General features: G+C 29.2%; 2 protein-coding genes across 2 annotated transcripts; both read right to left on the reverse strand.

Annotated features, from left to right (window-relative positions):
- Positions 1–3,199: 3,199 nt before the first annotated feature.
- LOC103573053 (uncharacterized) lies at positions 3,200–8,485 on the reverse strand. Its single transcript, XM_008551907.3, has 4 exons — positions 4,732–8,485; positions 4,262–4,444; positions 3,595–4,181; positions 3,200–3,470 (listed from the first exon to the last, which is right to left on the reverse strand). Exons 1-4 carry the CDS (start codon positions 8,332–8,334, stop codon positions 3,392–3,394), a joined length of 4,452 nt encoding a protein of 1,483 aa, XP_008550129.1. The 5' UTR covers positions 8,335–8,485; the 3' UTR covers positions 3,200–3,391.
- Positions 8,486–11,252: 2,767 nt separating this feature from the next.
- On the reverse strand, positions 11,253–27,212 carry LOC103573054 (E3 ubiquitin-protein ligase TRIM71). The gene is made up of 7 exons (XM_008551908.3): positions 26,818–27,212; positions 20,753–20,940; positions 20,212–20,478; positions 19,818–20,135; positions 18,178–18,468; positions 15,635–16,198; positions 11,253–13,830 (listed from the first exon to the last, which is right to left on the reverse strand). Exons 2-7 carry the CDS (start codon positions 20,873–20,875, stop codon positions 13,255–13,257), a joined length of 2,139 nt encoding a protein of 712 aa, XP_008550130.1. The 5' UTR covers positions 20,876–20,940; positions 26,818–27,212; the 3' UTR covers positions 11,253–13,254.
- Between the last annotated feature and the right edge of the window lie 739 nt (positions 27,213–27,951).

Raw genomic sequence — 27,951 nt, forward strand, 5'->3', positions numbered from 1 at the left:
ACTTGTTTCGGGTTTTTATATTTTTCCCATCTGACCAAAATGCCACAGATGTCTTTGATGGCTACTACTTTTTCAGTCTCAGTATCATATGGTATTGACATATAATAAGTTGCTGATTCTGATTGTGTACTGTCTCGTGCTTTCATTCTAATTAGTTTCTTCGGAGTTACTCCTTGCTCTTTGAGATCCTGTATCATATCAGTTATTTCTAAAGGTGGTAAGCCTTTAATGACAAATTTTTTGTCTACTTGTTCTCTTCGTGAATAAGTGTGGTATTTTAACTGCAGTTTGGTGATGCTGCCAACAATATCTTTATGTTCGATTTCTGATGTTGTGTAAAATACTATTTTACCTGGTGAGTACTTCATCTTCATCGTTGGAAGTGTTTCTTTAACTAATTTGAGAATTGTTGTTGTCTGCTGTTGTGACAATGGTGTTATATCTGCAACTACTGGTATTACTTGTTTTTTAGTTTTAGTTTTAGTAGTTCCACGTGGTTGTGAGTGAACTGATTGTGTTTCCATTTCGGATTCTGAGTCCTCTTCCGAGGAAAGTACTTCGAATTGATTGCTTAATGGGATGGAAGTATCCATAGTTCTTGTGGTTTTGTTTTTCTTCGACATTTTGTTTGGATTTTTCCTTTTGACAGGTTTAAATTGATTTAATTGATTTGCTTTTGCCCGATGAGTTAGCAGCCCATCGATTTGAATCTGGTTTAATAATTTTTAGCCCTGCTGGGCACTCCCCATTGGTCGTCACTTCCCAAACAGTAGCACAAATGAATATATTAAGGATGCAAAATATTATAAATAACGCTGCTTCTATAGTATAAATTGCACTTTAAGATCAGAATCTATCTCTGCTCTGCCTTCTAGTCACTCTACGTTCATATATCTCGTCTGGATCTCAAAATATCTTGTCTCGGGCTCTTTCTCTTCCCGTGCCAAAACTGTTTTCAAGTATGGAATATAAAAACTCTAAAATATCTATCTAACCAGGAGCAGCACAAGAAGTTGAGTGTCATCTAGTGGCGAGCACTGAACTACTTCCGTTGCTGCCTAGTACCGATGACTTTCTCCGTTTCCACATATATATTCTCCCAATAAATATTTCTCTTAAGTCTTTTACATTAAAAATCAAAGAAAAATAAAAAAAAAAAAAAAAAAAAAAAAAATGACAAAATGTCGATACCACCAATCGCCAGCATTTTTTCCGAAGTGAATTTCTATCGTATCGTCCAAAGACCATTTTTTTGTTTTTGTTAACTATAAAAGTTATAGACAAATGGATTATTTCAAAGTCCGGATTGGATTAAAAAAATCGAAAAAATGTTGATACCACCAATCGACAGGATTTTTTCTGAATCGAATTGCTGTCGTATAGTGCCGAGAACTTTTTTTTTTTTTGTTAACTAATGTTATAAACAAATAGATTTTTGCAGTCCTATTTATCGTCCAGATACTTTTTTTTTGTTAACTAATGTTATAAATAAATCGATACGATAAAAATTCGTTTCAGAAAAAATGCTGTCGATTAGTAGTGTCGTCTTTTTGTCGACTTTTCTCTTTGGTACTGTAATTTGAAAAAACCCATTTGTTTATAACATTAGTTAACAAAAAAAGAAGGTCTTTGGACGATACGATAAAAATTCGATCGAGAAAAATGCTGTTGATCTATGATATCGTCATTTCTTTGATTTTTTTAAACCAAATAGGACTGAAAAAATCTATTTGTTTATAACATGATGACGTTAATAATTCCTTGAATAATTTCTCGACATTAAAAAATAAAAAATACTTTCCAGCTAACCAAAAAAAAAAAAAACGTTTTAAACTCAAAACAAAATTTCGGAAGACAGTATGTATGAAAAGCCTGAATGACTATGCTTTCTTAGTAAAATATACTATAAAATTTTTAGTTCAAACAACCCAGCATAACATAGTTCATCTAACTTAATATAAATGATAAGCCGTAACAAAATAGTGTAGTTACGCTGACTTAAAATTTGTAGCTAAGAAAATTATGTTCAATTGGTTGATCTTTTTAATTTAAATTACCCAACTCAGAACAATCATGTTCACTAGTATCATAGTAGTGTATTCAATTGCATAATAGTGTAATTGACTACTTTTTTGTAGTACTATTTACTATAACACTTTAGTTATGGGTACTACAGTCAATAGCTGAGATGTTTTTTTACTACGTTTTCTTAGTTCCGAAAACGTATTTTTTCTCTCAGTGTATAACTATAAATACCAGAAATTAATAATTATTAAAAAATTAATTAATTATCAATGAATTTATCATAGACTTTAACGTTTACAAACAGCTCATGCTCACCTGAGAACTTATAAGATTCCCGAAAGAGGCGCCATCAGGCTTCACGCAGGTTCTCTATACACAAATCTAACTAGATATAATCATGTCTGACATTTTGTCTAATAGCCCAGATCTAATTATATCTGATTAGATCCGGCCGGATATAAACGGTGGTTAGCCAGATACAATGAGATCTGATCAGATATAATTATATCTGGTCAGATCTTAACCATTTTCCCCAGGCACACAGGTTGTTACTGCGCAAACATCCACGCATGTTAACTTCCTTATCTCACTTACTAAACTGTAACGACAGCTATTCGAGCATGGAACTGAGTACCATTCTACATAGCCCTGATTCTCATGCTAGATACCGATTTTTACCATTTTAGTTGTTTCAATGTATCATGGTAATCATTACCAGAAAAATGGTAATGTCCTATTCTACATAGCATTGTTTACCATTTTACAAAAAATGAGTCTGGTTACTCTGTAGCCAAGTAATCATTACTATTCTTTTCTCTCTGTGTAGAATACATAATTCAATAGTTAAATTATTTTTAAAGCTATTTTTTTTTTGTAATAAAAAATGTCAATAAAAAATTTAATGTTTTATTCTCTGATTGAAAAATTAAAAAATTTTTTCATCTTCCCGCTAATATTTATGTAATAGCTCTATAATTTATGAATACTCTACAGCAAGGAAAACAATTCTTTATGCAATTTTTTAGAAATTTTTAGATAAAGGCCTCAGTTGTCATTAATTGTGCACAATGTATTCTCTACGTAGCTATACTTACTATAGAATCGAATCTTATTAAATCTATAACTCAAAGAAAAAAGTTAATCCTTAAAAATTACGGCTTCAATTTATTTTTCTCATATAATATTTAACAAGAACTGTATCATCTTACAAAAATATATGCCATGTATGCAAGAAATATATTTTATACAAAAAATAATCGTGGTTATTTTCTTAATATTTATCTTTTTATTAAAGTATGAAAAAAATATTTATATATTTCAGGTACATTATTCAATAAAAAAATATTCAGTAAAGTATGTTCGAAAATTAAACTTCTGTCTCCGGAAGATCGACAAAAACGTCCATCAAGGGAATTAAATTCGCTGGTATTCCGTATTTTTTGTTCCTGAGAATAAAAATAATTTATTACATTAATATTTCATGATTTTAAAATAATATTTAAAGTAGAAAAAATCAATCTTTTAATGTTTGCTGCTTACAGTATCATATTTAACAAATCAAATAATTACCTTAAGACAAGGACTGTTTTCTTCTGAAACTTAACATCTGTAAGACAGTCACTGCCGGTCGTCTGTTTAGTTCCGACAATTTTCCACCCCAATGAGCTCATTTCTAACAGATAATCCCTCAATGCATCAGCCTTAACTTCTTTTATTTGAACCCATTTTTCAGACATTCGTTTTCCACAAAACATCTCAACCGTTTTCTCCAGATCACCTGAATTATTCATACTGTCAATTGAACTCATAACTATAATCAATTCAGCATCATCGGTAAGCTTTTGGCACATAAGAGACATTATTCCAGATAAATTGTTATCAGAAGATAACGATTTTAGTGGAGCTATTTTTGTTTGATCATGAGCAACATTGTCGCAAGTGTTTAGATCTTCTTCTTCCAACTCTTGACACCGTGTTTGTGTTATTCGAGACGGTAACATTACATATTCTAAAGTATGCTCACTATTTACTTTAAGATATTCATTTTGAATGCAGTCTGCCACAACATGTTTGGTATATTCATAATCTAAGACTGTTGATGGTATCCATTCGTCTTTAGATACATTTAATAGTCTTGGTAAATCGTAAAATATCGTCTATAAAAATAAAAATAATTTTTTTTTTATTTTTCAATGTATTTTATCACTTATAAAATTATTAATTAATAAGTACATACTGTGAAAGTGAAATTCTTGATAGGATCAAATTTTGAGAAATAAAAGTCTTTAAACAATTCTGTTGACTTTTTATTCATACTTCCACGCTGCAAGTTTTGAATGATATATCTTCGAAAATTATTATAGTTATAAGGAAGTATCACAGATGAAGGAATCATTATAAATAATTGTAATAGTACTGCCTGCGAACGGAAATAAATTAATTATTATTAAAAATAAATTATTGAATAGAACATGATACTGAAATTAGCCGAAGTCTAATAAGTTTTGAATTCCGTTAAGAATGATAAATTTAAAAAAAAAAAAAAACAATTTTTTTAAATTGCATCTATAGTTTTTTAAATTTTCTACACGCGCACATTTTTTTTTTTTTTGTAATTCATTTGTTGAAAAAAAATTCGAAAATTGTTAATTATTTGCTAACTTCAGGATCGTATTAATAGAACAAGTTGTTACTAGTAAATATTACCTGACTGTAAAGACGAACGGTGAAGTGTGGGCTAATAATACAGGGTATTAGTTCAACAATTGCACTTTGTATAAAGAGTAATTCGTAATTCGCAGGGTCATCAGGGGACTTTTGCCATTTTAGGTAAAAATGCTGTGAAACATGATAAATAATTGATGCCATGGACGCAATACCACTAGGTTTCTTTTCTTTTGCTTTCTCAAGAAGTATCCACAGTTTATCACACATTATTGTTGGATACTTAATACATATTCTAATGAGAAACCATTCTTGCATTACTCTCACATATGGTTCTTCATTTTGTGTAAGAATAATGTCACCAATAATATCGAAAAATTCTGTAGCTTGTTCAGCATCTATATAGATTGTTGACATTAATAATAATTGCACTATTCGTCGCTTAGTAAAATCGGGGTATGAACTTTTATGACCAGATTCATCCCGGAAGTTTTCAAGTAGTGGCAAGAAAAAAGGGCAAAACCAGTTTTGCCATCCATTAAAGTAAAGCCGATCTAAAAAGATCAAACACAACATTATGGATTGTGTGAAATTAAATATATTTTTTTTAAATAGATCTTTGCCTAGCCATGACATAGTTAATCGCTTATTTTCATAATTGCGATAATAAATATTGAATACAAATAATTGGAATTGCCTTTCTATTTTATTATCCATACAATCAAAATGATTATCGAACAAAAATGTGTCTATAATCAGAGTTTGTAAATCCGGGATAGTTCTCGAGTTCCATCTTCTAAGAAGGTTCTTATTAATTATATGTCTTAGAAGAGGGATATTTTTACTTTCATCTTTTATTTTTTTTTTATACTCCTCTCTTTTGTCATTTGAAAAACAATTGGATTTTGTATATTTATAGAAGAGTAACTCAATAAATACATCGAAAGATTTAAAGAATAAATTATCGCGCTCCATATCCCATAAATTTTTCCACACTATGTCCACTATTGGTTCAACAGTATCCAAATATTCACCTTCTTTAATGTCACAATTTTGATCTAATGAACTTATTAATTCTATAACAGATGGTAATACAAACTTCTTGGTTGCGTTAACTAATCGTTTGAAAATTATTAGTACTGATATTAATGTTGTTTCGTATTCAGTGAAAACTTTGATTCTCGGGTATTGAGTTAAGTAAGACATTGTTTGAGCAATTAATTCATAACATTCTGCGATTGATATTTCATCCTGAATTCCACAAATACTGGAATTCAATAATCCTATACACAAATTTATCAATGACGTCACACATGGATTCTTTGAATCCTCGTAATGTTTAACACAGCTGTACTGTATGTGTAGAACAAACAATAATTTGATATTTTTCACTTCATTGCAATCGTACTGATCGATTATAAGTTTAATTTCATTAAGGACTTCAGTTAAATAATCAATGCGACGACGGGAAGTACCATCAATATGTTTAATTGCCGTTAGCACCGCTTGATAACAGTCAGTGTAAATTTTTATATCTTTGTATGATAAATTAAATGATAGCTGATTTAAATTTTTGCTAATTATTACCAAGACAGATTCCAAACAGGGTGTCAATGCATCGTAGATAAATTTGCACTCATAATGTTCGCGGAAATGATATAATTCAGTGAGAAAACAATTTAATAAATCGAATTGTTTAAGATAATTATTCATATCAAAGTCCAAATTTGCTTCTGCGAGAATAATTGGATCAAATACAGTACATAGAGCTGTTAATTCAGTGCACAATTTTGATTGAAAGATTAGGCCAGAACTACATAAATGAATAATCATCCTAGAAAACTGCTGGGCGTTATTTTTTTCATTGTTCTCTGTCAGGTTTTGAGAAAATTTTGAACAATTATCCAACGTATACTGCACAGCTTGATCAATTGTTACTTTGCGACGTAAATAATTACTCACTTGCTCCAAAGTCGTACTATACTTACTACATTTGAAATCGTCAATTTTGAATTTAGAATATATTTTTGCCAATACATCTAACACCACCGTTCCATTAGCATAACCATCGATTACATCAATTATGATTTCACGAAAATTATACTCTAGATCAGAAAATTTGACATCAAAAAATTTATCAACAATTATTGATACGGCATCCAATTCATTTTTCGTCCATATATTGCACTTGGCGCGTTCATTAAACATGTGTCCTGCTTTAAACACTGAAGACATTACGTAAAATAACGGAATTGGTGCCCAAGTGATTTGAGATGCTTGACAAATAAATTGGTTGATGAAAGTAATTTGTGAATATTCTGCTTTGACAAATAATTCACTCAATTCTTTGACAATTAGAGGCTCAGTTTCTAATATGTCCTTATCGTAAATTGTCGTTGCATTAAGTGCATTAATCAATAATACTAATAAATCTTCATTATAAATTTTAGGATCTATTTGTAATAGAATTATTAATCCTGATTTAACTACATCCTCTACCTCATGATTTAGCACACGATCGAAAATATATTGAATCCATTTAATGTCCAAGCAACTAGAGCATAACGAATGATTAGCATGAAATTGTATCAGTGTTTCCATGTACGTCAGTGTAGGAATAATTGATTGCGCTTGTTTTTCTTCCAAACTTTCCATTACCAAAAAGAATTTACTTTTTACATCTTTCGTTGCTGGATCGTTTATATCCTTTGAACAAAAAATAAATGGAATAATATTTAACTCTGAATTCATTATCTTCCGATTTTCCTCTAAGAAATCCAAAATCTTCTTCATGCTACACAATCCTTGCTTGCGGTCTTGTTCAACTGAAGACCTGAGTCCTCGTAAAATTAATTCCCAGAGAATTTTATTACGACAAAATTCATAATTTAGATCGACTATTTGATTAGAAGCCAGAGACAAAATGTCGTCTACCAAAATACTTAGTAATATTAATGACTTTTGCCACTCATCTTTTGAAAATTTTAATATCATTGTCCATAAACGCTCTAGCACAAATCGTTGATCAAATAAATTAATCATTTTAATTATCAACGAAATAAAAAGCTTCCAATTGCTCTGCTCAATTCTCTTAAACCAAAATCTGATTTCTTCAATAACCGATGAACCAATGCCCATCACTGACATCTTTTGTTCATTTGGCAAAAGTTTTAAAGACAAAGCATCAACGAAACATTCAAGTATTTTATAATAAATATCAGTACCATTGTCTTTAATTGATGACTGATATTCCATAAAGCTCTCAAACAATTCATTGATGTCCGGTATACTGCAATAGAGTTTCAATTGTAAAACAATGATCTCATAACTAATTCGTATCAACTCTTTATCTTCTTTTTCGTAATTTTCATTTATCCATTTAAGTATATCAGTTAAAAATGATTTATTAAAATTTACAGGAGATACCGATGCCACGCCGTCAATTGTTAAATTATATTCGTAACAAAGTACACTATAAAATTCATTGATTATTTTTTTATTAACAAAACCTTCAGATATTTTTTTGTTGTATTTATTAACAAATTTATGAACAGCTAACAATGGATCTGCTTCAAAATCATCATCAACTATAAGCGGCGTAGCTGATTTTTTATACAACAAATCACGATTATTTATTTTCTCCATGACACACTAATTTGATTGACTCATTCAATATTATTAATTATATCGCTTTTTTTAACACATTTAGATTTATAAATTTTTACTCTGAAAAATATTGCTAAGACTGTATTAATGATAACCAAAGCGTTTGAAACAAAGAAAGCTACGGCGTCACAACCAGTATCGCCGGATGGCGGGATATTTTCCCCCCCTTCTCTTGGTATTCGTGCATGCGCAAAGCGGCATGAAGCTTAAGAGAAGGGGCAAAAATATCCCTCGATCAGTTTCTTTCACGCTTTTTCGTGCTTTTACACTGCTGCCAGAATGCGGACGAAAAGTTCTCCTTCCTAAGCATCGTTTAGGCTGTATATGATGTTAAAGTGATGCTTGGGAAGGGGAACTTTTCACCCGCGTTCTGGCAGCAGTCGAGTCGATCTAGCAACACTGCTCACAATTTTTTTTTTTTTATAATTTCTTGATATGTATTGTGAGTAAACTTAGTTTACTAAACTAACCCAGCATACTTATTTAAAAAATCTAAACAGTTAAACTTACAAACAAAGAGTATGTATCAATATTTGTATACTTCCGTAATAAATATACATCTATTTATTATTAACAGTTTTATAAAAATTATTGACGATAGATATAGAGGATACATATGTCTGGCTAATTCTTAGATCCGATTATCTATGGATTATATGTAGTTATACATAGTAAGACCTGATTATTCTTTCCCAAATTACTAATAGTAAATTTACCTTGAAAACTTAACTTTCGCAATTAGTATTATGAAAAATAAAAACTGCACTAATCACCTGTAAGGATTACAAAATGTACATTTGAAGTTTATATTAAATGAAAGTGTATTAGACGAATTAATTTTTAATACTTTATTTAGGAAGTATGATAACCAGTAGTTTTGATTACTGTAAAAATACAATTTTCATAATTCTATAAAGCGTAAGAACATCACTACATACACTATTAATTAGACAATTTTTCTAATATAACAAAAAATTCACAATTTAACTTGAGAATTAATATTTGATACAAAATTATAAAGCAAAAAAAATATTTTAACACTTAATCTTGCAGTAAAAAATATAACTGAATATTTCTGAAATAGTTCTAACGTCGGTCATAACTAATTCCTCAATTTATTTAGTAAATATTATCACATATCTTTATAGATTATCTTTAATTATAATTTATTTATTTGTAAATTTTTGTCACTTAGAAAATTTCATTTTCATTTTATGCTAGCCATTCGAATATAAACTTTTAAGAATACTTGTTTTTAAAATTAACGAAGACTTCTTTATCAACATCAATAATATACAGCTGATAATCACAACTTACAGTTTTCAACACATCGTATATATTCATGATTGACCTTTTGTCAACGATCCTAACGAATTAGCATTATTCGTCACGCAATTAGATACATTTAGAGACTAAAACTTCAACAATAATAAGTACGGAAAAATGAAATGTTAATAGAAATTGAGGATAAAGAATCCAAAAATACTTTAACGTTATAAAAATTGGAGTGATAATTATCATAACATTAATTTCAAGTAAGAGAGAGTAGGGGCAATTGAACCAGTATGCTTAAAAATTGAAAAAAGTATAAAAATGAGTCATCCTCTTGTAATTATATTTTGATACACTAAGCCTTAGTCTGATCAAAATTTGGAACCAATATGATGATTTAATTTTGAAAGCTTCAAGTTTTTGTGTTTTTAGGCATCCGAGCTTTTTTTTTAGCTCTTAACAAATTAAGAACTTCTGAATTTTCAAAAGTAATGTTCAAATTTTTTTTGTAATACTTTCTTATATATATTAGTCTCATATTTCTAACTTTACTTATAGTAAAATAGTTCTTGAATATTTTTTTTTAAACTAATTATTTCAATAAAATCATATGGGGTCAGTTGAACCATTATTCTCAGGGACTGAACCATGCATACTCTGAGCATCTAACATGCGCGCGCATCTTGACTGAATGTGAAAAAAAAACACTGATCTGAATAGTTATTATTCAGATCAGTGGAAAAAAAGCTAAACTAACCAAGAAAATAAATAATCATATTGACAGAAGTTGTAAAAGTGGTTGTCATACATAGAATGTTGTGTAAAATAAACAGTATTATTAGAAGTGTTGTAATTTCAGTTTTGAGCTGTAATGAATAGTAAATTTTTTATACAAGTCATTCGTTTCTGGTTCTAATACTCTTGGTTCAATTGACCCGACTCTCCCCTACTGTCACCGACTCAATTTAAAAAAAATTTTAACTTCATATTATCTACTTAGTGTTGTACACAGTATAACTCAACTTTGCATTACTTTTTTAATTCGAAATAAAACAAAAACCATTCCTTAACAGTGTATAAAAGCTTCATTGACTAATAAAAAATTATTCAAATTGTTACATTTTCAAGAGTTTTTTTTTTAATTTTCAATAGTGCTGATTTGGAATTAGTCTCCTTGATATTTTAATAAATAGGGTAGGATACCGTTTTTGGTCACTTTAGGGCCAGTTTTGGACACATGAAAAATTTAATTAAAGTAATTCGTAAAAACACAATGGCATAATTAATTTTAAAAATGCGTTCAAAGATACGTTTATTCCACTATTAAAACGAAATTTTTTTTTTATACTTCGTTCATTAAAATAAAGCATTAAATGCCCAAAACTGGAGCAGTGGCCACAAATGGTACTTTTACCCTATCAAAACAAAAAACAATAGTATATGTTACACATAAAAAGTTTACTTATATCCTTTAAATTTTCATTCATAATTAATTTTTTCTAAAAACTTTATAAATTTATATAGACTTTATTTATAGTTAAACTTTTTTAAACCATTCAGTTCATGTTTATGTTCATATAACGTTATATTTTTACAGCATACAGTCAACATATCCAATTTGAAAATCAAGCTTCAGCTAGAAAAAATTTAACACTTAGTTTTTATTTTTATAGAATATACACTTCCATATCTTTTTAGCTTATAATAAAAAAAAGTTATTCCCAAGCATCGGTAAATTACAAAATTTTTTAAAATGACTTAGGCATTTGAATGAACTCGAATTTTCGTTTAAAATGAATTGAAAACATACATAACCCCACTGTAAAAAATTCAGAGTCATCTGTGTGGTGTGAATAATTTAGTGTGAAAATTTTCAACACCACCGGTGTGAAAGTTACGCAACACACAAAATTAAATTTTTAGCAATGTGAATCCTAACGATCACACCAACGTTGTAAATGTTAAACACTTATGTTAAAAGTACTCAAACCATGTTAAAACTATATCCCTCGATGATTCACAGCAAATTAATTTCACACAGTCAATTCACACCGAGCAAACCGTGTAAAGTCCTCAAGGACCATTTTCATACTAAAAATTTTTTACAGTGCATAAATAAATTAATTCTAAAATATCGAGCTCTTTGATGTATACGACAGATATGTTTATTATTGCATACTTCTTACAACTAATTATGACGATAAATTAAATACAATAAATTGTTAAATAAAGTAAAAATTCATACCTTTGGTTTTTTACATTTTCAAACACTGAGTTGTGAAAATTCACAAATAACGTACAAAGTTTGTTTACTTTTCATTTTATTACATTTTTTCAAATTCCATATGAAAGCCTTAAAACGAAAGATATCAACTATACTAGTATTATTAGCTACTATATTAATAATATTTAAATTAATTGCATTTCTAATCTCACTTTTCAATTATTCAACTTACGCCTATTCTTTTATGTTTTGCAATATTTGTGTGGATTTTACGAAATTCTAAGAAGTCATATTGTTTAAATGATCTCATAGTTTTGTTAACTAAATGATTAATATCATGCAAACAATAATCAGTCGTATCAATTAAATAAAAATTATAAAATTAAAAATATGTCGATGTATTAAGTAAAATTCGCGCTACTTAAAATTAGCAACTCATTGAAAAACTCTGAAAAATTAACTAATTGTACAATGAGTATTATTTTAAAAAAAAAAAAATCATCATTCAAATTTGATCACACAATACTATATGTATAAAGAAGACGATTTTGAAAAGATTAATTGAGATTAGTTATTTTAAAGTAATAGTTACTTTACTTATAAGAATAAAAAAAAATTAACCTACCACGCGCTATTTAAAAAAACTACAAAATTCCCTATTAAAAATTTTGCTTGTTTTTTTTTCAAGTCATAACTAATTTGTTAGAATTGCAACAATAACATGACTTATATCATCATTTCAATTCAGTCTTGCATCAGTCTTACTGTATAAATACAAGCGATGAATTTACAATAAAATCTAATTATTTTTGCGCGTACCAATGATGAAATAAAAATAGGTTAAAATATATTTTATAATATATCAAAAACATAAAAGACGAAATTGTCACTACTATCTATTTCGTTAAATAATTTTCGATTTGTTCCCAAATAATTTGTTTGATTTTTTTTTTTTCATCTTTTGTCTTTCTGTTCTCTTTCATTTATTACTTTATTTTGAGCTCTACGTGAATATTTTTATTCAAAAACGTAAGTATTAAAAATTATTTTGACAAATAACGAGTATTGAATTTTTCACAAATTGAAATTAAAAATAAAAAACTGAGACAAAACTATGACAGCTGAAAATATTCTTTTCTACTCTCTTTTTTCTTTTTTTTGTAAATTGCTTCTAGCTCAATTGAATATTATAAGAAAGTTTGACTTCTTCAATAATCTAATGAATAAATCTCTTAACTTATGATGAAAAAACATGTTTATCAGAAACATTAACCAATGAGCAATTTCTACGTTTTACGCGTAAAGGTAAAGTACCAATAAGAAAATATAATCACTTTTATAGTTCAAATCGAATCTTTCTTTTTTAAACTCAAAGCTTATGATAAGATTCTCTGAACTGCTTTTTAATATACCACTACTCGATTATTACCAAAATCAACAACGACGATTCGACCTTCTGGAGTTAATGCAATACCAGCTGGACGATTCATCTGATAAGGTCCTTCTTCAAGATTTCCGAATGCATATTTAAAGTCACCTTTAGAATCTAGCACCACTATTCTATAATTACGTGAATCAGAAACTATCATATTTCCTTCGTCATCAATGGTAATTCCTTGTAATCTTTCAAATTTCTTCATGTTATTGTCACTATTAATAACTCTGGCATCGAGCATATCAAATCTTATGATTGTTATACAGCTTTTATTCAAATCCGTTACAACAATTTCACCTTGCGGATTAAAAGCGATACCACGTGGTAAATATGATGATTGCTTAGACCGATCAGGGTTACCCCACGAAAATTTACGCAGAAACACACCATCTGAACTAAATAATTGAACTCGATAATTCCGTGTGTCTGTTACTACTATTTGGCAGTCTGTATTTGTTGCAACGTCCCATGGATAATCAAATTCACCATCTTTTTTACCGAGTTTACCAAATGCTAATATAAATTCACCTTCCATTGTAAACATCTATACAAAAAAAAAAAAAAAAAAAAAATTAATCATGTTAATTAAAAAATCTGGGTGGCCACAAAAAAATAATTTCAAAATTCATTGATATTCTACAATTTTTCAGTAAAGTTTTTTTTTTTATCAATACAGTACTACCTCAGTAAGTTACGACGATTTGGGACCGTCGTAATAGTTTAAGGGGCAATGAAAGTATTAGTCTCGATTGACCTGGAAAGAGGAAGGGTATGTAGGTGTAAGGAATCTTTAGTGTATGTAAATGCAGGCAAAAAAATTTATCAGTAACATTTAATTTTTCATTTCTCGAAATCAATATAAATAATTATTATTTAATTTTACTTGCAATAATGAGTCAAATAAATTTTTTCTTAACTAAATAAATTTTTAACGATTGTTTTATTAGAAAAAAAATAATTATTAAGTATATAATATCGGAAATTTCAAATATTCATTTGTTTTATGATTATTATTAAATCTGATATTAATTTAAAACTTAAGTAACGACTGTATGGGTTATCTTAAAGTCTAAAAAACTAAATTAACTCAAAATTTATCGATTGTATATTTTTTACAATTTTTGCATGTCCACATTACCCCTCAAAATCTCATAAAATGATCAGCTACTTTATAAAATACAATAAACATACTCTCACACACACTATGAAACTGAAATGTAATATGAGGGTCTCAGGTAGTTCGAAAAATTTTTTTGGTGGTTTAGGGTTAAGCACGGGTTGTAAAAATGAGAAAATTCGTAATAGTGTAAGGTCTTAACTTACTAAGGTAGTACTGTAATTAAATCTGATGATTAAATCATGCAAAAAATAAAAAAATGTCATTAAAATAAAATAACATGGTCTACTTGTGATTATCCGATGTTAAAAATATGTAAGTTAAAATATTTAATAAGAAATTTCATGATTAAAATAAATCCGAAAAACACTAGTCACAAAAATTAAGAGATATCAAAAAAATTTCTAATTTGTAAATGATTTTGAACAGTTAGTAATTCGCAAGAAAATGGTAGTACAATAAAAACGAAAAAAAAAAAAAAAACAACTGTAGCTTCAAGCGTCTAGTTTTCTGAACTGGTCTTGAAATTTTTTGATTATATGCACGGTTCCGGGCTAGGTAAAAATCAATCTTAATTACCGGAACAAATTATTGAAGCCCGTAGACCATTTTTTGGACGGACAAAAATTTTATCAATTTTTGTTTCAATAGTTTTCTTAGGATTATTCCACGACCGTGCATGATAAAAAAAAGATCAGATCAGAAAACTGGACACTTGGAGCTACAATTTGCTTTTTTTTTTTTTATTGTACGACTATTTTCCTTCTAGTTACAACCTGTTACAAATTTGAAATTTTTTTAATATCCCTTAATTTATGGGATGAGTGTATTATTGAATTTTTTTTTTAATTTTTAGCTGTCACCTTGAAAGTCCCGGATACTTTTTGAATTTTGCTGACATTTCCCTGCACTGAAAAAAAAAAATACTTTTTTCAAGTATCTGCGTGTTTGAATCGTCCCGAGTAAATATTTGTTTAATCATAGTAAAAATATACTCCAACCAAGTAATATTTTCTTGATTTAAGAATTTTTATACTTATTTTAAGAAAATATTCTTAGTTGAAGTACATTATTACTAAGAAAATAATTTTCTCGGGAGGATTCAAACACGCAGATACTTGAAAACAGTATTTTTTTCTTCAGTATGATAATTCCCGGTTTTCTCGGTTTGCGGCCACCTTGAAAATATGCTTTTTTCTATCTGAAGAATAGTAATATATTTGATAATTACTTGAATCCGATGATTGTCTTTGTCAGCTACAATGATGCGTCGCCATTCATCGACAGCAACTCCTGCTGGTCTGAAAAATTGCCCTGGACCTGTTCCTTGTATTCCAAATTTTTTCACAAGCGTACCATTTTGATTGAATATTCTAACACAATGCTGTGCCCTATCAGTAACAATAATATTTCCATCTTTGTCACAAGCAACACCCCAAGGTCGAGGGAAGAGATCAGGTTCTGCATCACTGTGTTTAATTATGAGACTTACCTCAGGTAACTGAGGATTTACGATAACTGGACCATAAACGGACGGTACCGGTCTCCCGGATGCTCTCGGATTGAAATACTGAATTTGGAGCAATTGATCATTATGATTCTGTTGGCACATTACTTGAAGAAAATTACCACGACCTTTAAGAAATCTACCATCACCTATTAATCCGAGAGAACTCAATTTAACTCTACCGAGGTTGCTAATCGCACCCAAAACATGATCTGCTGTTGCAGAAAAAGATATCCAATTGTCTTTGACTACTACATTACTTAAACAATTCTTTTCAATCTTCAATATCTGAAAAAAATTTAGATTAGACATTAATTATTAATTTTAGAGCAAAATTTCAGAAAAATCTGGAAACTGGTTGACTCTGCAGCCCCGAAACTTCCCGCTGTTATATCAAAATACATATTCGAGCTCCGATAAGCAGTTTTTGAATTTTTTTTTCACGATTTTGCTTATTGAAATCATTGAATTCGGACAAAAATCAATAAATACGATTAAAACACAACGTTAAATGACTTTTGAATCTGACCAGAGCCTTCATATATCAAATACCCGAGAAAAGTGTTAAAAAACAGTGATTTTCCTTATACTTTTCGGATAATAACACTTGAACTAACGAATCGATTGCAATAAAATCTATAGTGATCGAAAGAGACTATAAAATGGTAGAATTAATTCATTTTTAGGTATATTTGATAAATTATGTCTTGTTATCCAAGAAAAATGAGGACAATTATTACACTCATGCCAAAAGTAAAGGAACAGAAAAATTTTAAAAATTTTTTAGTGATTTTTGCAAGGCTAACTTTGTGAAAATAACCGTATCGAGATTTAAAAAAAAGCATTTTATAGCTTAAAATCTCTAGTCACAATGCGTATTGATTAAAATTTTTTAAAGCTATGACTATCATGCAAACATGAAAAATACCACGAGACAAACTCTCTCTAAACATGAATCAGTGAAATAAAGGAATAAGGTACCCATGGGTAATAAGGCCTGTCGAGTAATAAGGCCTAAGTGATAGAAATGATATTTAAAATAATCGCCTCCGCTAAAGGCTACTCTAGTAGAAGGGTCTTGCATAGAGATGTTACGACAAATTTATAGGGTCCCGACACCACGTTTCCTGTCTTCTATATTTTATCATCCGTCATATGCTGTCGTAGCGTTTATTGTTGCTAAATTTCAGTGATGATTCATCTCTAACACCAATTTTATTAACTATAGTTAAACTATTCCAGTTTGTTTAACCCGTAGGCCTTACTACCCAACTGTAGTAAAATAAGGCCTATTCGTATGGTTTTTGTTAAAGTATAATTTTTTGTTTGTTTATGGTAAAAATTACCATTACTTCATTACATTTTATGGCTAATGTATTTTGAAATAAAGATTAACAATACATTTCGATAATTAAATGCAATATTTTCGATTCTATTCAAAATTCCCCTTACCTAGGATTTGAATTAGTGAATATTCACTTATTTCACTAATTCATGTTTAGAGGGATTTTATAAATTTTTTTTCCCAAAGAGTCCACGGGCCGTGGAAAATTTTTTCCAGTTAAACGAAAAAAGATACTTTTAGCTTTGATCATCGATATCTCAGCTGTCAATGATCGCACGGTAAATTGAGGGATGTCTTTAAATATGCCTTCAATAACCCTATCAATTTTTACGTTGATCCATCAAACCGTTTTTTGGGCTGATCAATAAAAGTTTAAAACAATTAAAGGAAAAAGTTTTGAAAGGATCATTAAAATGAAAAAATAATTTTTTTTTTTACTTTTCTGCCATTTTTGCGTTAGTCACTCAGTAAATGTAAAAAAAAAAGAGATATAAATAATATTTCCAAAAAATGTAAAAAAAATAAATTTCGAACACAAAAAAAAAGTCCGATTTTTGTCTCGCGGTATTTCTCATGTTTGCGCGATAGTTGTAGCTTTTAAAAAAATTCAATCGAAATTCATTAAAACTAGAGATTTTAAGCTATAAAATGACTTTTTAAAAATTTCGATACAATTATTTTTCACAAAGTTACAGCTTTGCAAAAATCTCTAAGTAATTCCTAAAATTTTTCTGTTTTTTTTTTTTTTTAATTTTTGGCATGAGTGTATTTTTTTAAATATTTCATTGCCGATATCTTTTAAATTTTAGACCGATTTTGATGTTTGAGTTTAGCGTTTGACGTAATTTTCTAGTCTCAAGAGCGGGAAATTAAAAAACAATAAGTTTAGAGGAAAGATATAATATTTATTCATGTTTCTTACCTGACTTGAAATTCCTTCTCTAGTAATGAAAAAGTTTACAGGATTTCCAGCGATATTAGATAGATTCTTGGCGTTAGTGATTTCTTTAGATTGCAACAATAGTTGTTTTATAGTATTTTTCAAATTGTAATCTTGAAATTTTAAAAACTCAAATTTCTGATCTCTTATTTCGTCAATACGTTTATAAAGTTCTTCTTCTCGTTTTCGTAGAGCAAACCTTGCTTGCTCTATACATAATGAAACATCTTTTTTAGCTTCAGATGCGTTGTATTCAAGATTTTCTGCGGTCTTCTGCAATTTTTTATTTTATTATTAATTACAATAATCATTATTAATTCAATACTTTCGATCACTTATTTTTCTAAGGCTAATCTATTTACTTCGATAATTTTATTTTTTAATAAAAATATTATCATTTTAAGTAAATAAATAAATTAAGTAACAAACATATAATCCATTATGCAATTAGTAGGCTGCCAGAGAACTACGAGAGGCTGTCAGAGTATGTTTTTATACGTATGTCAATAGCAAGAAACATAAAAATAAATAAATATTATAAATAATAGTAAAAAAAAACTATAAAAAATATTTGACAGTTTTATAGTTATTGCAGTTTTGTTTTTTAGCTAAACGAATTAACAACAAGTAAGTAAAATGATAAAAAATAAAAAAGAATGTAGTAAACATGTAGGTTAAGTTTTTTCACATTCATATCAAAGTCAAAAAATGATACTAAAGAAAAAATCAAAGTGAAAAATAAATAATTATATAATAACAACATATATACTTTCACATGAGCTTGCTTACAATTTTAGTAATAATAGCCTCCCGTAACTTCGAAAGTAACCACTTAGAACGCTTCAGTCGATTTAATTTCCCCTCCCATGGCTTTACTCAGAGCGAATACCACTAAAGCCACCATAGGAAAAAATATACGAAAATGAAAAAACAAAAACATGATGTCTAATTATCTTGTATCAGATTTAGAGCTATATGAAGACGTAAACACTTAGAGATCTTTTGCAAGATACTTTCGAGAAATTGTAAAACAAGACTACTACAAGATTGTCTTTGTGCACAGTTTTTTGGACAAGTTTATGTAGTTTCTATCAAAATATTCTTGTGATCAATATCTTGACCATCAATTTGTGATGGAAATTGATACTCAGGCTTTTATACTATACTATAAACACATATAATCACGATGACGGTTTGTACTATTAAGAACTTTAAAAGTTAATCTCTTATTCTTACTTTGTTTATAATATAAGTATATATTAGTGAATCGCTTGTATATTTCCCTTTTATACATAAATTGTAGTATTCAATTAATTTGGGCCTAAGATACAAATTATTATTTAAAATATTAAAATGTAATTGAAATCTAAGTATAATTTATCATTTATTTTTTTCCGTGCCCGTACTTCTTCAAATTTCGATTTAGCTTAGATATTTTCGCATGTACGTGTTTGCGTATTCTTCATACAAAACTAGTTTTAGGACTGATGTAAACCAATCCATACAAACGTAACAGCATTAAGCTATTAAGATTTCCATATAACTTTTTAAAATTGTTTCTACTAATAAAGTAACATCAGTACTATTTTGATTTTTTTTTTTAAATTGAATAAATTTCTTACCTGAACTGCGATTAAATTTTCTTGTAGTTTTGCTATACGAAATTTTATATCATTCAAAGTCTGATTACTCTGAATATCTGCAAGTCTAGATGCATCAATTAAATTCATTGTCGTATGACCTTGATGTTGATATATCTCACAAAAACTACAGAGTGTTTTATTACAAGAATGACAATAAAATACAGACGTATGTCTACAATAATGAGATTCCTGTTGAGTCGGGGTTGATGGATTTGAATATTGTACCATTTGAGAACTGGATGGAACTAGCGCTGAACTTGTAACTAATGGAACTTCATCAACTTTGTTATTAGAGTTCTATTAAAGAAAAAAAAAAAATTAAAGATCATGAATATCGCTGACTTCTATAAATATCGATGAACATTAAAATTACCGTATCCTGAAGTTTTGCGCAAATTTCACTATTCAAATTTGTATAATCACGATCTTGACGATTTTGTGTGTCATTAGCAGAAGTTGACTGGCGATCACATGAAAGCCCATTTACAGCTTGACGAATATTATCAAGTAAGAAATCGACACCAAAGTCATATGGAGATGTTCCATAAGAGGGAGAACTCCTACTTGGCGATGCAGTTCCTGGTGGACTTGGACTCCAGCATTCAGATCCAATGCTTCCCTGTGGTGAATGACTTAGACTCTATAAATTTCACAATATAATTAATGCCATGTATTTTTAATATTAAAATTGTTGTTAACCAATATTTTTAGTATGATTTATAATCAAAAAAATTTGATAGATAACAACGACAAAATAAACAATGTTAAGATTTACGTAAATCTTACTTGAATTGACGTATAACTGAATTCAACAATAGCAAATTTACGCAATCAATATCAAATAAGTAACACTAAGTGCATAACTTTCTTAATCAGTATCTAAAAAATTCAAAAACCGTAAAATGATAGCATACCTCGCGAAAAGTATTAAAGCCTCCAAATAGAGATGCTCTTATATTAATTGCAGGAGATAATTGATATGGACAGCCTATTCCAGAGATTTGACCTAGATGATCATATGTATTTATTTCATCCATTGCAATAGTTTTTGTAGTTACACAAAGAAATTATTTGTAACCGGGAAGTTCCAATAACTGATGCTCTGTAACATAAAATTTATACAGTTTAATTTCAAAATATCTCTTTCTACCAGGAACATCATTATTTTTATTGCAAATTATGACAATTTAAACTACCCTGATGTATCTATTCATTTATTTATTTACTTTGCATAGACCTAACAACCCTAGTAACATGTGATTGAGCAAGATTCTGGAGTAAGCCTCAAGGTTACGCTGCAAATACTGACAGTCTGCGAGTGATTTAAATTTGAGTAGAACTTACCATCATCAGTAACCCAGACAGCATTCAAATCAGAATGACTGCTTTACGACGTCTTTTTGAAGGAGTCCTCAAGAAGTCTTATGATGACTTCTTAAAGATGTCATTTTTAAGAACTCTTAATTAAGAGTTCTTGAAGACTCCATAAATCAGATGTCAGTGTTTTGATGTCTAAATGTATTCTTTTTTAAACTTCTTTATGAAGTCAAAACTAAGAGCTCCTTAAAGACGTGATGGTAAATTCATAATGAAGTCTTATTTACGAACTCAGAAAAAAGAACTCTTTGAGAACTTTTTTTAAAGACGTCTTACTGAGTTCGCTAGGTGGCTCATTCGACATCGTGAGAACTTCTTGAAGACTTCTTTAAGATGTTGATGAGACGTCCAAATCATAAATAGGAACTCATTTAGAACTCATTAAGACGTCATTTTGCTATCTGGGAAAGAGTTCAAAGAAACAGGAAATGAAATCAGAGAGCGGGTTAATAAATATTAAGAATTGTAGTGTAGGGAGGTATGAAGGAGAATAGCATTCGTTAAATAAGACAGTGTTGCGTTTATTCTCAAGATAAGATATCAGTAGATTGAGTAATCGAATATTAAGACCTAGGTCCTCAGACCTGAAAACAAGTATTCTTGTATCATCTGCGTATCAAATGCATTGGAGAAGTCATTCAATCATGTCAACCTGTTCACTATTTGAAATAGCCTCATATATATACTGCGTAAATAGGATAAGATAAGTGACGGTAGAGTGCTATTTTAAAAATCCGTGCAGTGCATCTGAGACTGATAGCTTAACATATGGCAATAGTCTTTCATATACAAGCATCTCAAAATTTTTTGCAAATGCTGGAATGATTGATAAGGGTCTATAATTATTAATTGAAGCATTCTTTCCTGACTTCAATATGGGACACACTTTAGACAGCTTCCAAATTAAAGGAAATGTGCCGCTGATAAGGCAACGATTAAATATCAATTTTAGCGCGTTTGCAAAACAGCGAGCACGAGCCTTGACAATGGTGCAAGGTATATCGCCTCATCTTGACGACGATTAAGAAAACTTATTTGAATCCAAATCGTCCCAAATGCTCAATTCATCTTCCTTAACTAGGGTAGCTGAAATAGGCATACAACATCATAGACGTAAGAGGATCAGAAGCTAAAATCTTTGAAATTGTTATTTCAGAAAGAATTTGCTGTAAAAATTCACTTTTGCCCCTTCTTATTATTTAACCCATCAGCACTCCCGTTATGAGCATTTTGCTCACAGAAAACTATTCAAACTCTAGGATGTCGCTGTAGTGCAAGCGAGACACTAAAAAACACGGGAGTACTGAAGGGTTAAAAGACTGGTTGGTTCTCACACACGGAAATCAAACAAGGTGCTGCAACAGGGCGCAGTCTTGTGGGAGCAACAGGACATAATCCTGCTGTAACAACAGGATTTGCATGTTACAGCAACAGGACACATTCTGTGAAAGCAACAAGATAAAATCCTGTTCCTTATCTTTTTGATTCAAATAAAAAAAGTTATTTAATTTACTGAATCAGAATTGATTAAGCAATCACACCAAAAACAGCACAGCTGTAATAGATTGCGCCAAGTACACGTTCAAATTGCAATAATATATTTACTATTCTACAAAAATATTTGGAATCACTAAATAATGACAAGTTAAGATGTAACATTCTGCAATAAAACAGATGATAGATCGGTTCAATTGATATAGATGTACTTAATACAAAAAAAAAAATTGGTAAAAAAGACAGAAATCATTAAAATATCGAATATTTGGAATTTTTTTTAATTAAAAAAGAAAAAAAAAATTTTTTAGAAAATATACAAATGAAAAAAAAAATTGGTTGAACGTACTTGGTGTGTGCGTTAACGCAAAAAACTTGTTATGTCATAATTTGTAAATGTTTTACAATCAGATGATATACTTATTTCGCTTTAATAATGCACACCAAGTACGTTCAACTAATTTTTTTTTTCATTTGTATATTTTCTAAAAAAATTTTTTTTCCTTTTTTAATTAAAAAAAATTCCAAATATTTGATATTTTAATGATTTCTGTCTTTTTTACCAATTTTTTTTTTTTGTATTAAGTACATCTATATCAATTGAACCGATCTATCAACTGTTTTATTGCAAAATGTTACATTTTAACTTGGCATTATTTAGTGATTCCAAATATTTTTGTAGAATAGTAAATATATTATTGCAATTTGAACGTGTACTTGGCGCAATCTATTACAGCTGTGCTGTTTTCGGTGTGATTTCAAATCTTTTTGTAAAGGCATTATTATATATATATATATATATGGGTGTTTCAAAATAAACATTTCTTTTTTTTTTTAAAGTCTTATGGTCTTAAAAGTTAGTTTTAGGTATTAGAAAAATCCTCCCAAAAGAGTAGCTTGAAAGCTCAATCCTGCTAAGAGCTCAATCAATATTAATTTTCTCATTTGAATTACGTGTAAAAAAAATTTTTTTTTGTTTTTTAAATATAAAAGTATTTGAAAAAATTTTTTTCGAAAATCATAGTACGTGGTCTTGTAGCAAATTAAATTCTCTACAAAAAAGCTTTTAAGTATTTTCTTCGTACAACTAACAGAAAAAAAAGTTATGAAGCTTGAAACAATAGTGAATTGAAAAACTTAACGTAAAGATAATTTCCGGATTTTATTACGTGTACAAGTTTATATGGTGAATCTATATGCTATGTATAATCAGTAAGGTGGTTTAAAAAGATTTCTGAAATCATACTTAATTTCGTAATAATTTCGAAAGAAAAATATTTTTTTTAAGAATTAAAAATTTTTTTTCTGTATTTTTAATTTAAAAAAAAAATTCTGTTCTGAAAGTAAGGAAAATTTTTCCCATTTGTTAAAAAAAAAATTGACAGATAACATTAGTTCAGAAGAAAAAACCTAAATTTCTATTAAAAAAGCTGTTTAATATAATGGAAACATGAAGTTATACTATTAGTATATTAATATAGTTTAAAGCTTCATAACTTTTTTTCTGTTAGTTCTCCGGACAAAACAATCAGAAGCTTTTTTGTAGAGAATTTAATTTCCTACAGAACTGTATGCTTCGATTTTCGAAAAAAAAAAATTTTTAATAAGCGGCGGTCGCGCCACCACGTTCGCACACATGTATATATATATATATATATATATATATATATATATATATATATATATATATGTTTTTGAACGTGTATTTGGCGCAAGACACGACCGTGTCTCCGGATTGTTTTTTATTTAAATACTTCTATTTTATCTCTGAGAATACATCACTTGAAATTTTCATTGATCATTTAAGTTCAAAAAGAAACACTCTGTTGCTTCACGTATATATGAAAGAGAAGATATATATGTATATCATCGACTTAAAGGTAACCTACTTAAATATCTGAACAAGGCGAGGTCAGTAAAACATACTCTGCATGATCGACTTCAATATTTGGCAAAATTATACGAATTTATTTACCCTCAAATTTTAGGTGTTTTAATTAATACTTCTTTACAATTGGATAGAGGGTAGACAAAACGAGAAACCCCCAAAATTTTATATTTTTAATGGTTTTTCAACATTCCAAAATCGCTTCTGTGGATATAATTGAGCGTTATTTTGAATTTTTTTTTATTAAACTTTTTCAAAAATCAATTGTCAGTTAAAAAATATTATCGACTTTTGTTGTATGATAAAAACTATTTAAACTTTGTTATTTTTCTTTTGTATCCAATAATCATGTAAAATATAATTTTTCTTCATGTAAATTACTTACAAAAAAATTTAATTAAATCGAATTCATTTCGAATTCAGAAATTTTTTGTTTTTACCTCTTTTAGGGAGTAGCCCCCTTTCCCGGAAAAATAAAAAATTTTTTTTGAAAGGTTGTTGTTGCATTACTCATAAACCGCTCAAGCAAGTTAGCTCAAAAGTACATCAAAGCTAAGCCTCAAAAAGTTGTTTCGAATGCTACAAACCACAAGCAAATCGGTCAATTAGATTCAAAGATATCGAAATGTATTTTTTTTTCGTCCAAGCATTTTTTGAGCTCAAGTGTACAAAAATTTACTGATTATACCGTTTTTGAACTCTGAGCACAAAAATCGCAGAAAATTTTAGGGTTGACTTACAAGGTCAACTGATTTTCAGATTTTTTTTCTGTGACCGTTTTTGCTGAGTAATGGCCTTTTGAATATGGTCGAAAAATTTCGAATTTTTAAAAATGTTTCTCAATTTTTGTGACCAGTGACCTACATTTCAACAAATAGAATTTATAAGCTTTACAGAACTACAATTCTTCACGTAAAAACAGAATGTAGCCGCACCATTGCAGTAGCACTGCGTGGGTTTTTGAAAGCTGTAGCACCGCTGCACTGCAGCCATAATATTTACAAAATCAAATTCTCGCAATACTTTGAGAAATCTATAAAACCACAACCACCGCATTACGACTGAACCACATTAAATATCGATACTTTTTAACATAAGATATATTTGCCACATGAAAGCATGCAGCTATGCTTCGGCGCCGGTGCGTCTATGTCGAGGAAGTGAATACTCAGCATACGGATTTTCCGCCAAACGGCACCGGTGGAGCGGGATCGCGACTACATGGTGCGAGCACCGTGCAGCTATGGTGCAGCAGTAAATACAATTTTTTATATTTTTTCATTTAAAAATATAAATTTCCATTTTTAATCGTCTATCTTTAAACAGTGAACTCATTACCAAAAACCAAAAAAAAATGCATTAAAACTCAATTTAAGGAAAACTAGCTAAGAAATAAAAAAAAATCATGTTCAATATTAATTTTTTAGTTATTCAAACAATATAGTTTATATAAAATTTACGGAAAAGTTTTTAAAAATTCTCATTTAGTTTCTCACGAAAAACTTAATTTAAAAAAAAATAAATGCTTTATGTATTACAAATATTATAATTTTCATATCAACTACATGTGGCCAAAAAAAAAAATAATTTCGACCATATAATTAATAAGTTTAGTTATCCTGTTACTCTTGCGTAGTAATAGCAAACTGTGCTTACGTTTTTCTCTTTAACAAATGAGCCGTTTTGAACAATGATATTTTAGATTGCTAGACTACAGAGTGACTCATCGAGCCTCTTTCTTAATTGTCCGTTTAGAGGATTAGTTTGAACATAAAGCTTGGGCAAAAATTACCATAGACCCTTCTTAGATGAAATATGTTGCCCCTGGTCAAAATGCAACAGTACAAAGTATATAAACGAAGATTTGGGCATAGTGAGTACTTTTCAAAAGATATAGACCTGCATCGAATTTCTAAGAATTCACTACTACATTTTAAGACCGGTCGGACTGCTAGCTCTAATACAAAGTGAGAAAGTTAAAATATACTTTTAGGAAAATTTTATGTGAAATATTTAACGCCGGAGAAAGGGAAAAAATAATTATTAATTAATATATATAGTTTATAATATGTTTTAAACCGTCAATAATATTTGAACTATAATTTTAATAAAAAAATAAACAATAATAAAAACAAATGAATAATTAATAAATAAAATTAATAAAATAAATCAATAAATAATAATTATTAATCTTTTTTTTGTTATTTTCAATAAACTTACCTCAGCTGGAGCAATTTCAAATTACATCAGTCGCAATGGAATGAATTAACTTGCCGGTAAATCAGAGCTTGAATGAAATAATAATATTCAAGACGAATAAACAAAATAAATCTTGAGAGAACACTTTAATTGCTTATAAGTTCAAGCAGTTCGAAAAATAACCAAATTAAAAAGTAAACACTTATGGATAGAAAATGGTTAAAATAATTCAGGTACTTTAAGTTTGAGGTGAAATTTGGAATTGGACACAATACACACGATACACCTCACAAGCTACCCTGACTGTGTCTGAACTCATGTGATCATTCTCTCACTTGATGGTTGCAAGTAACTACCCCTCTTTTCAGCTAACTACCACACTCTTCGTTATTCTACCAATCACAGAGTCTGGTTTTCACCTCACCAAAGTATCTACTATGACGACAAACGCGCGCCCTTCAAAACTAGTACTGACGTACCTACCGCCTACGACATCAATCCTACCCCCCAACGGTTTTTGCTTTTCCCAACATGCGAACATCTTTTCAGAGTTTGAAGCTGTGTATTAATTGTCGGTTCAATTATAGTTTATTTATCCTACCAATTGCGAATGCTCTATTAGTCTAATTTTTCATATTTTCATCAATTAAATGACAATTACGTATTATACAGTAAATATTTTAAATTTTTTAAATATTTTTTTCAGCTTTTTACTAAAATAATATTTAATATTTATCTATTATTTATTTAAAAAACGAAATAGTGAAATAGAAAGGGAAAAAGAGACACTATCCTACATACATCCAGAATGGTACGCATGTATGCGGATTCATGAGCGCTTGCGCCTGGAATTCATGAATGAGAGTAGCTTCGCTCAATGCCAGCTACGGCTATATACGACTAACTTTTACTTGCTTCGTAGGATATCTCCTTCCACCCTTATCTGACCTTGAAAAAGATTAGTCGATAGAGAATGAAACGTAAAGTATAGAAGGAGAATAAATATGCATTGTAAAATGTTCATTAAAAATCAATTACTTAAAATTTAAGAAAGGTCTATATATAGTATGTTTTTTCCAAGCTTCTCTCTCGTCTCAAACAAAACTTCTGATTGCAAAATTAAAAACGAGTATTGATGAGTCACTATAATCTAGC

Source organism: Microplitis demolitor, chromosome 2 (genome assembly GCF_026212275.2).
Source record: "Microplitis demolitor isolate Queensland-Clemson2020A chromosome 2, iyMicDemo2.1a, whole genome shotgun sequence".
In the NCBI taxonomy this organism is placed as follows: Eukaryota; Metazoa; Arthropoda; class Insecta; order Hymenoptera; family Braconidae; genus Microplitis; species Microplitis demolitor.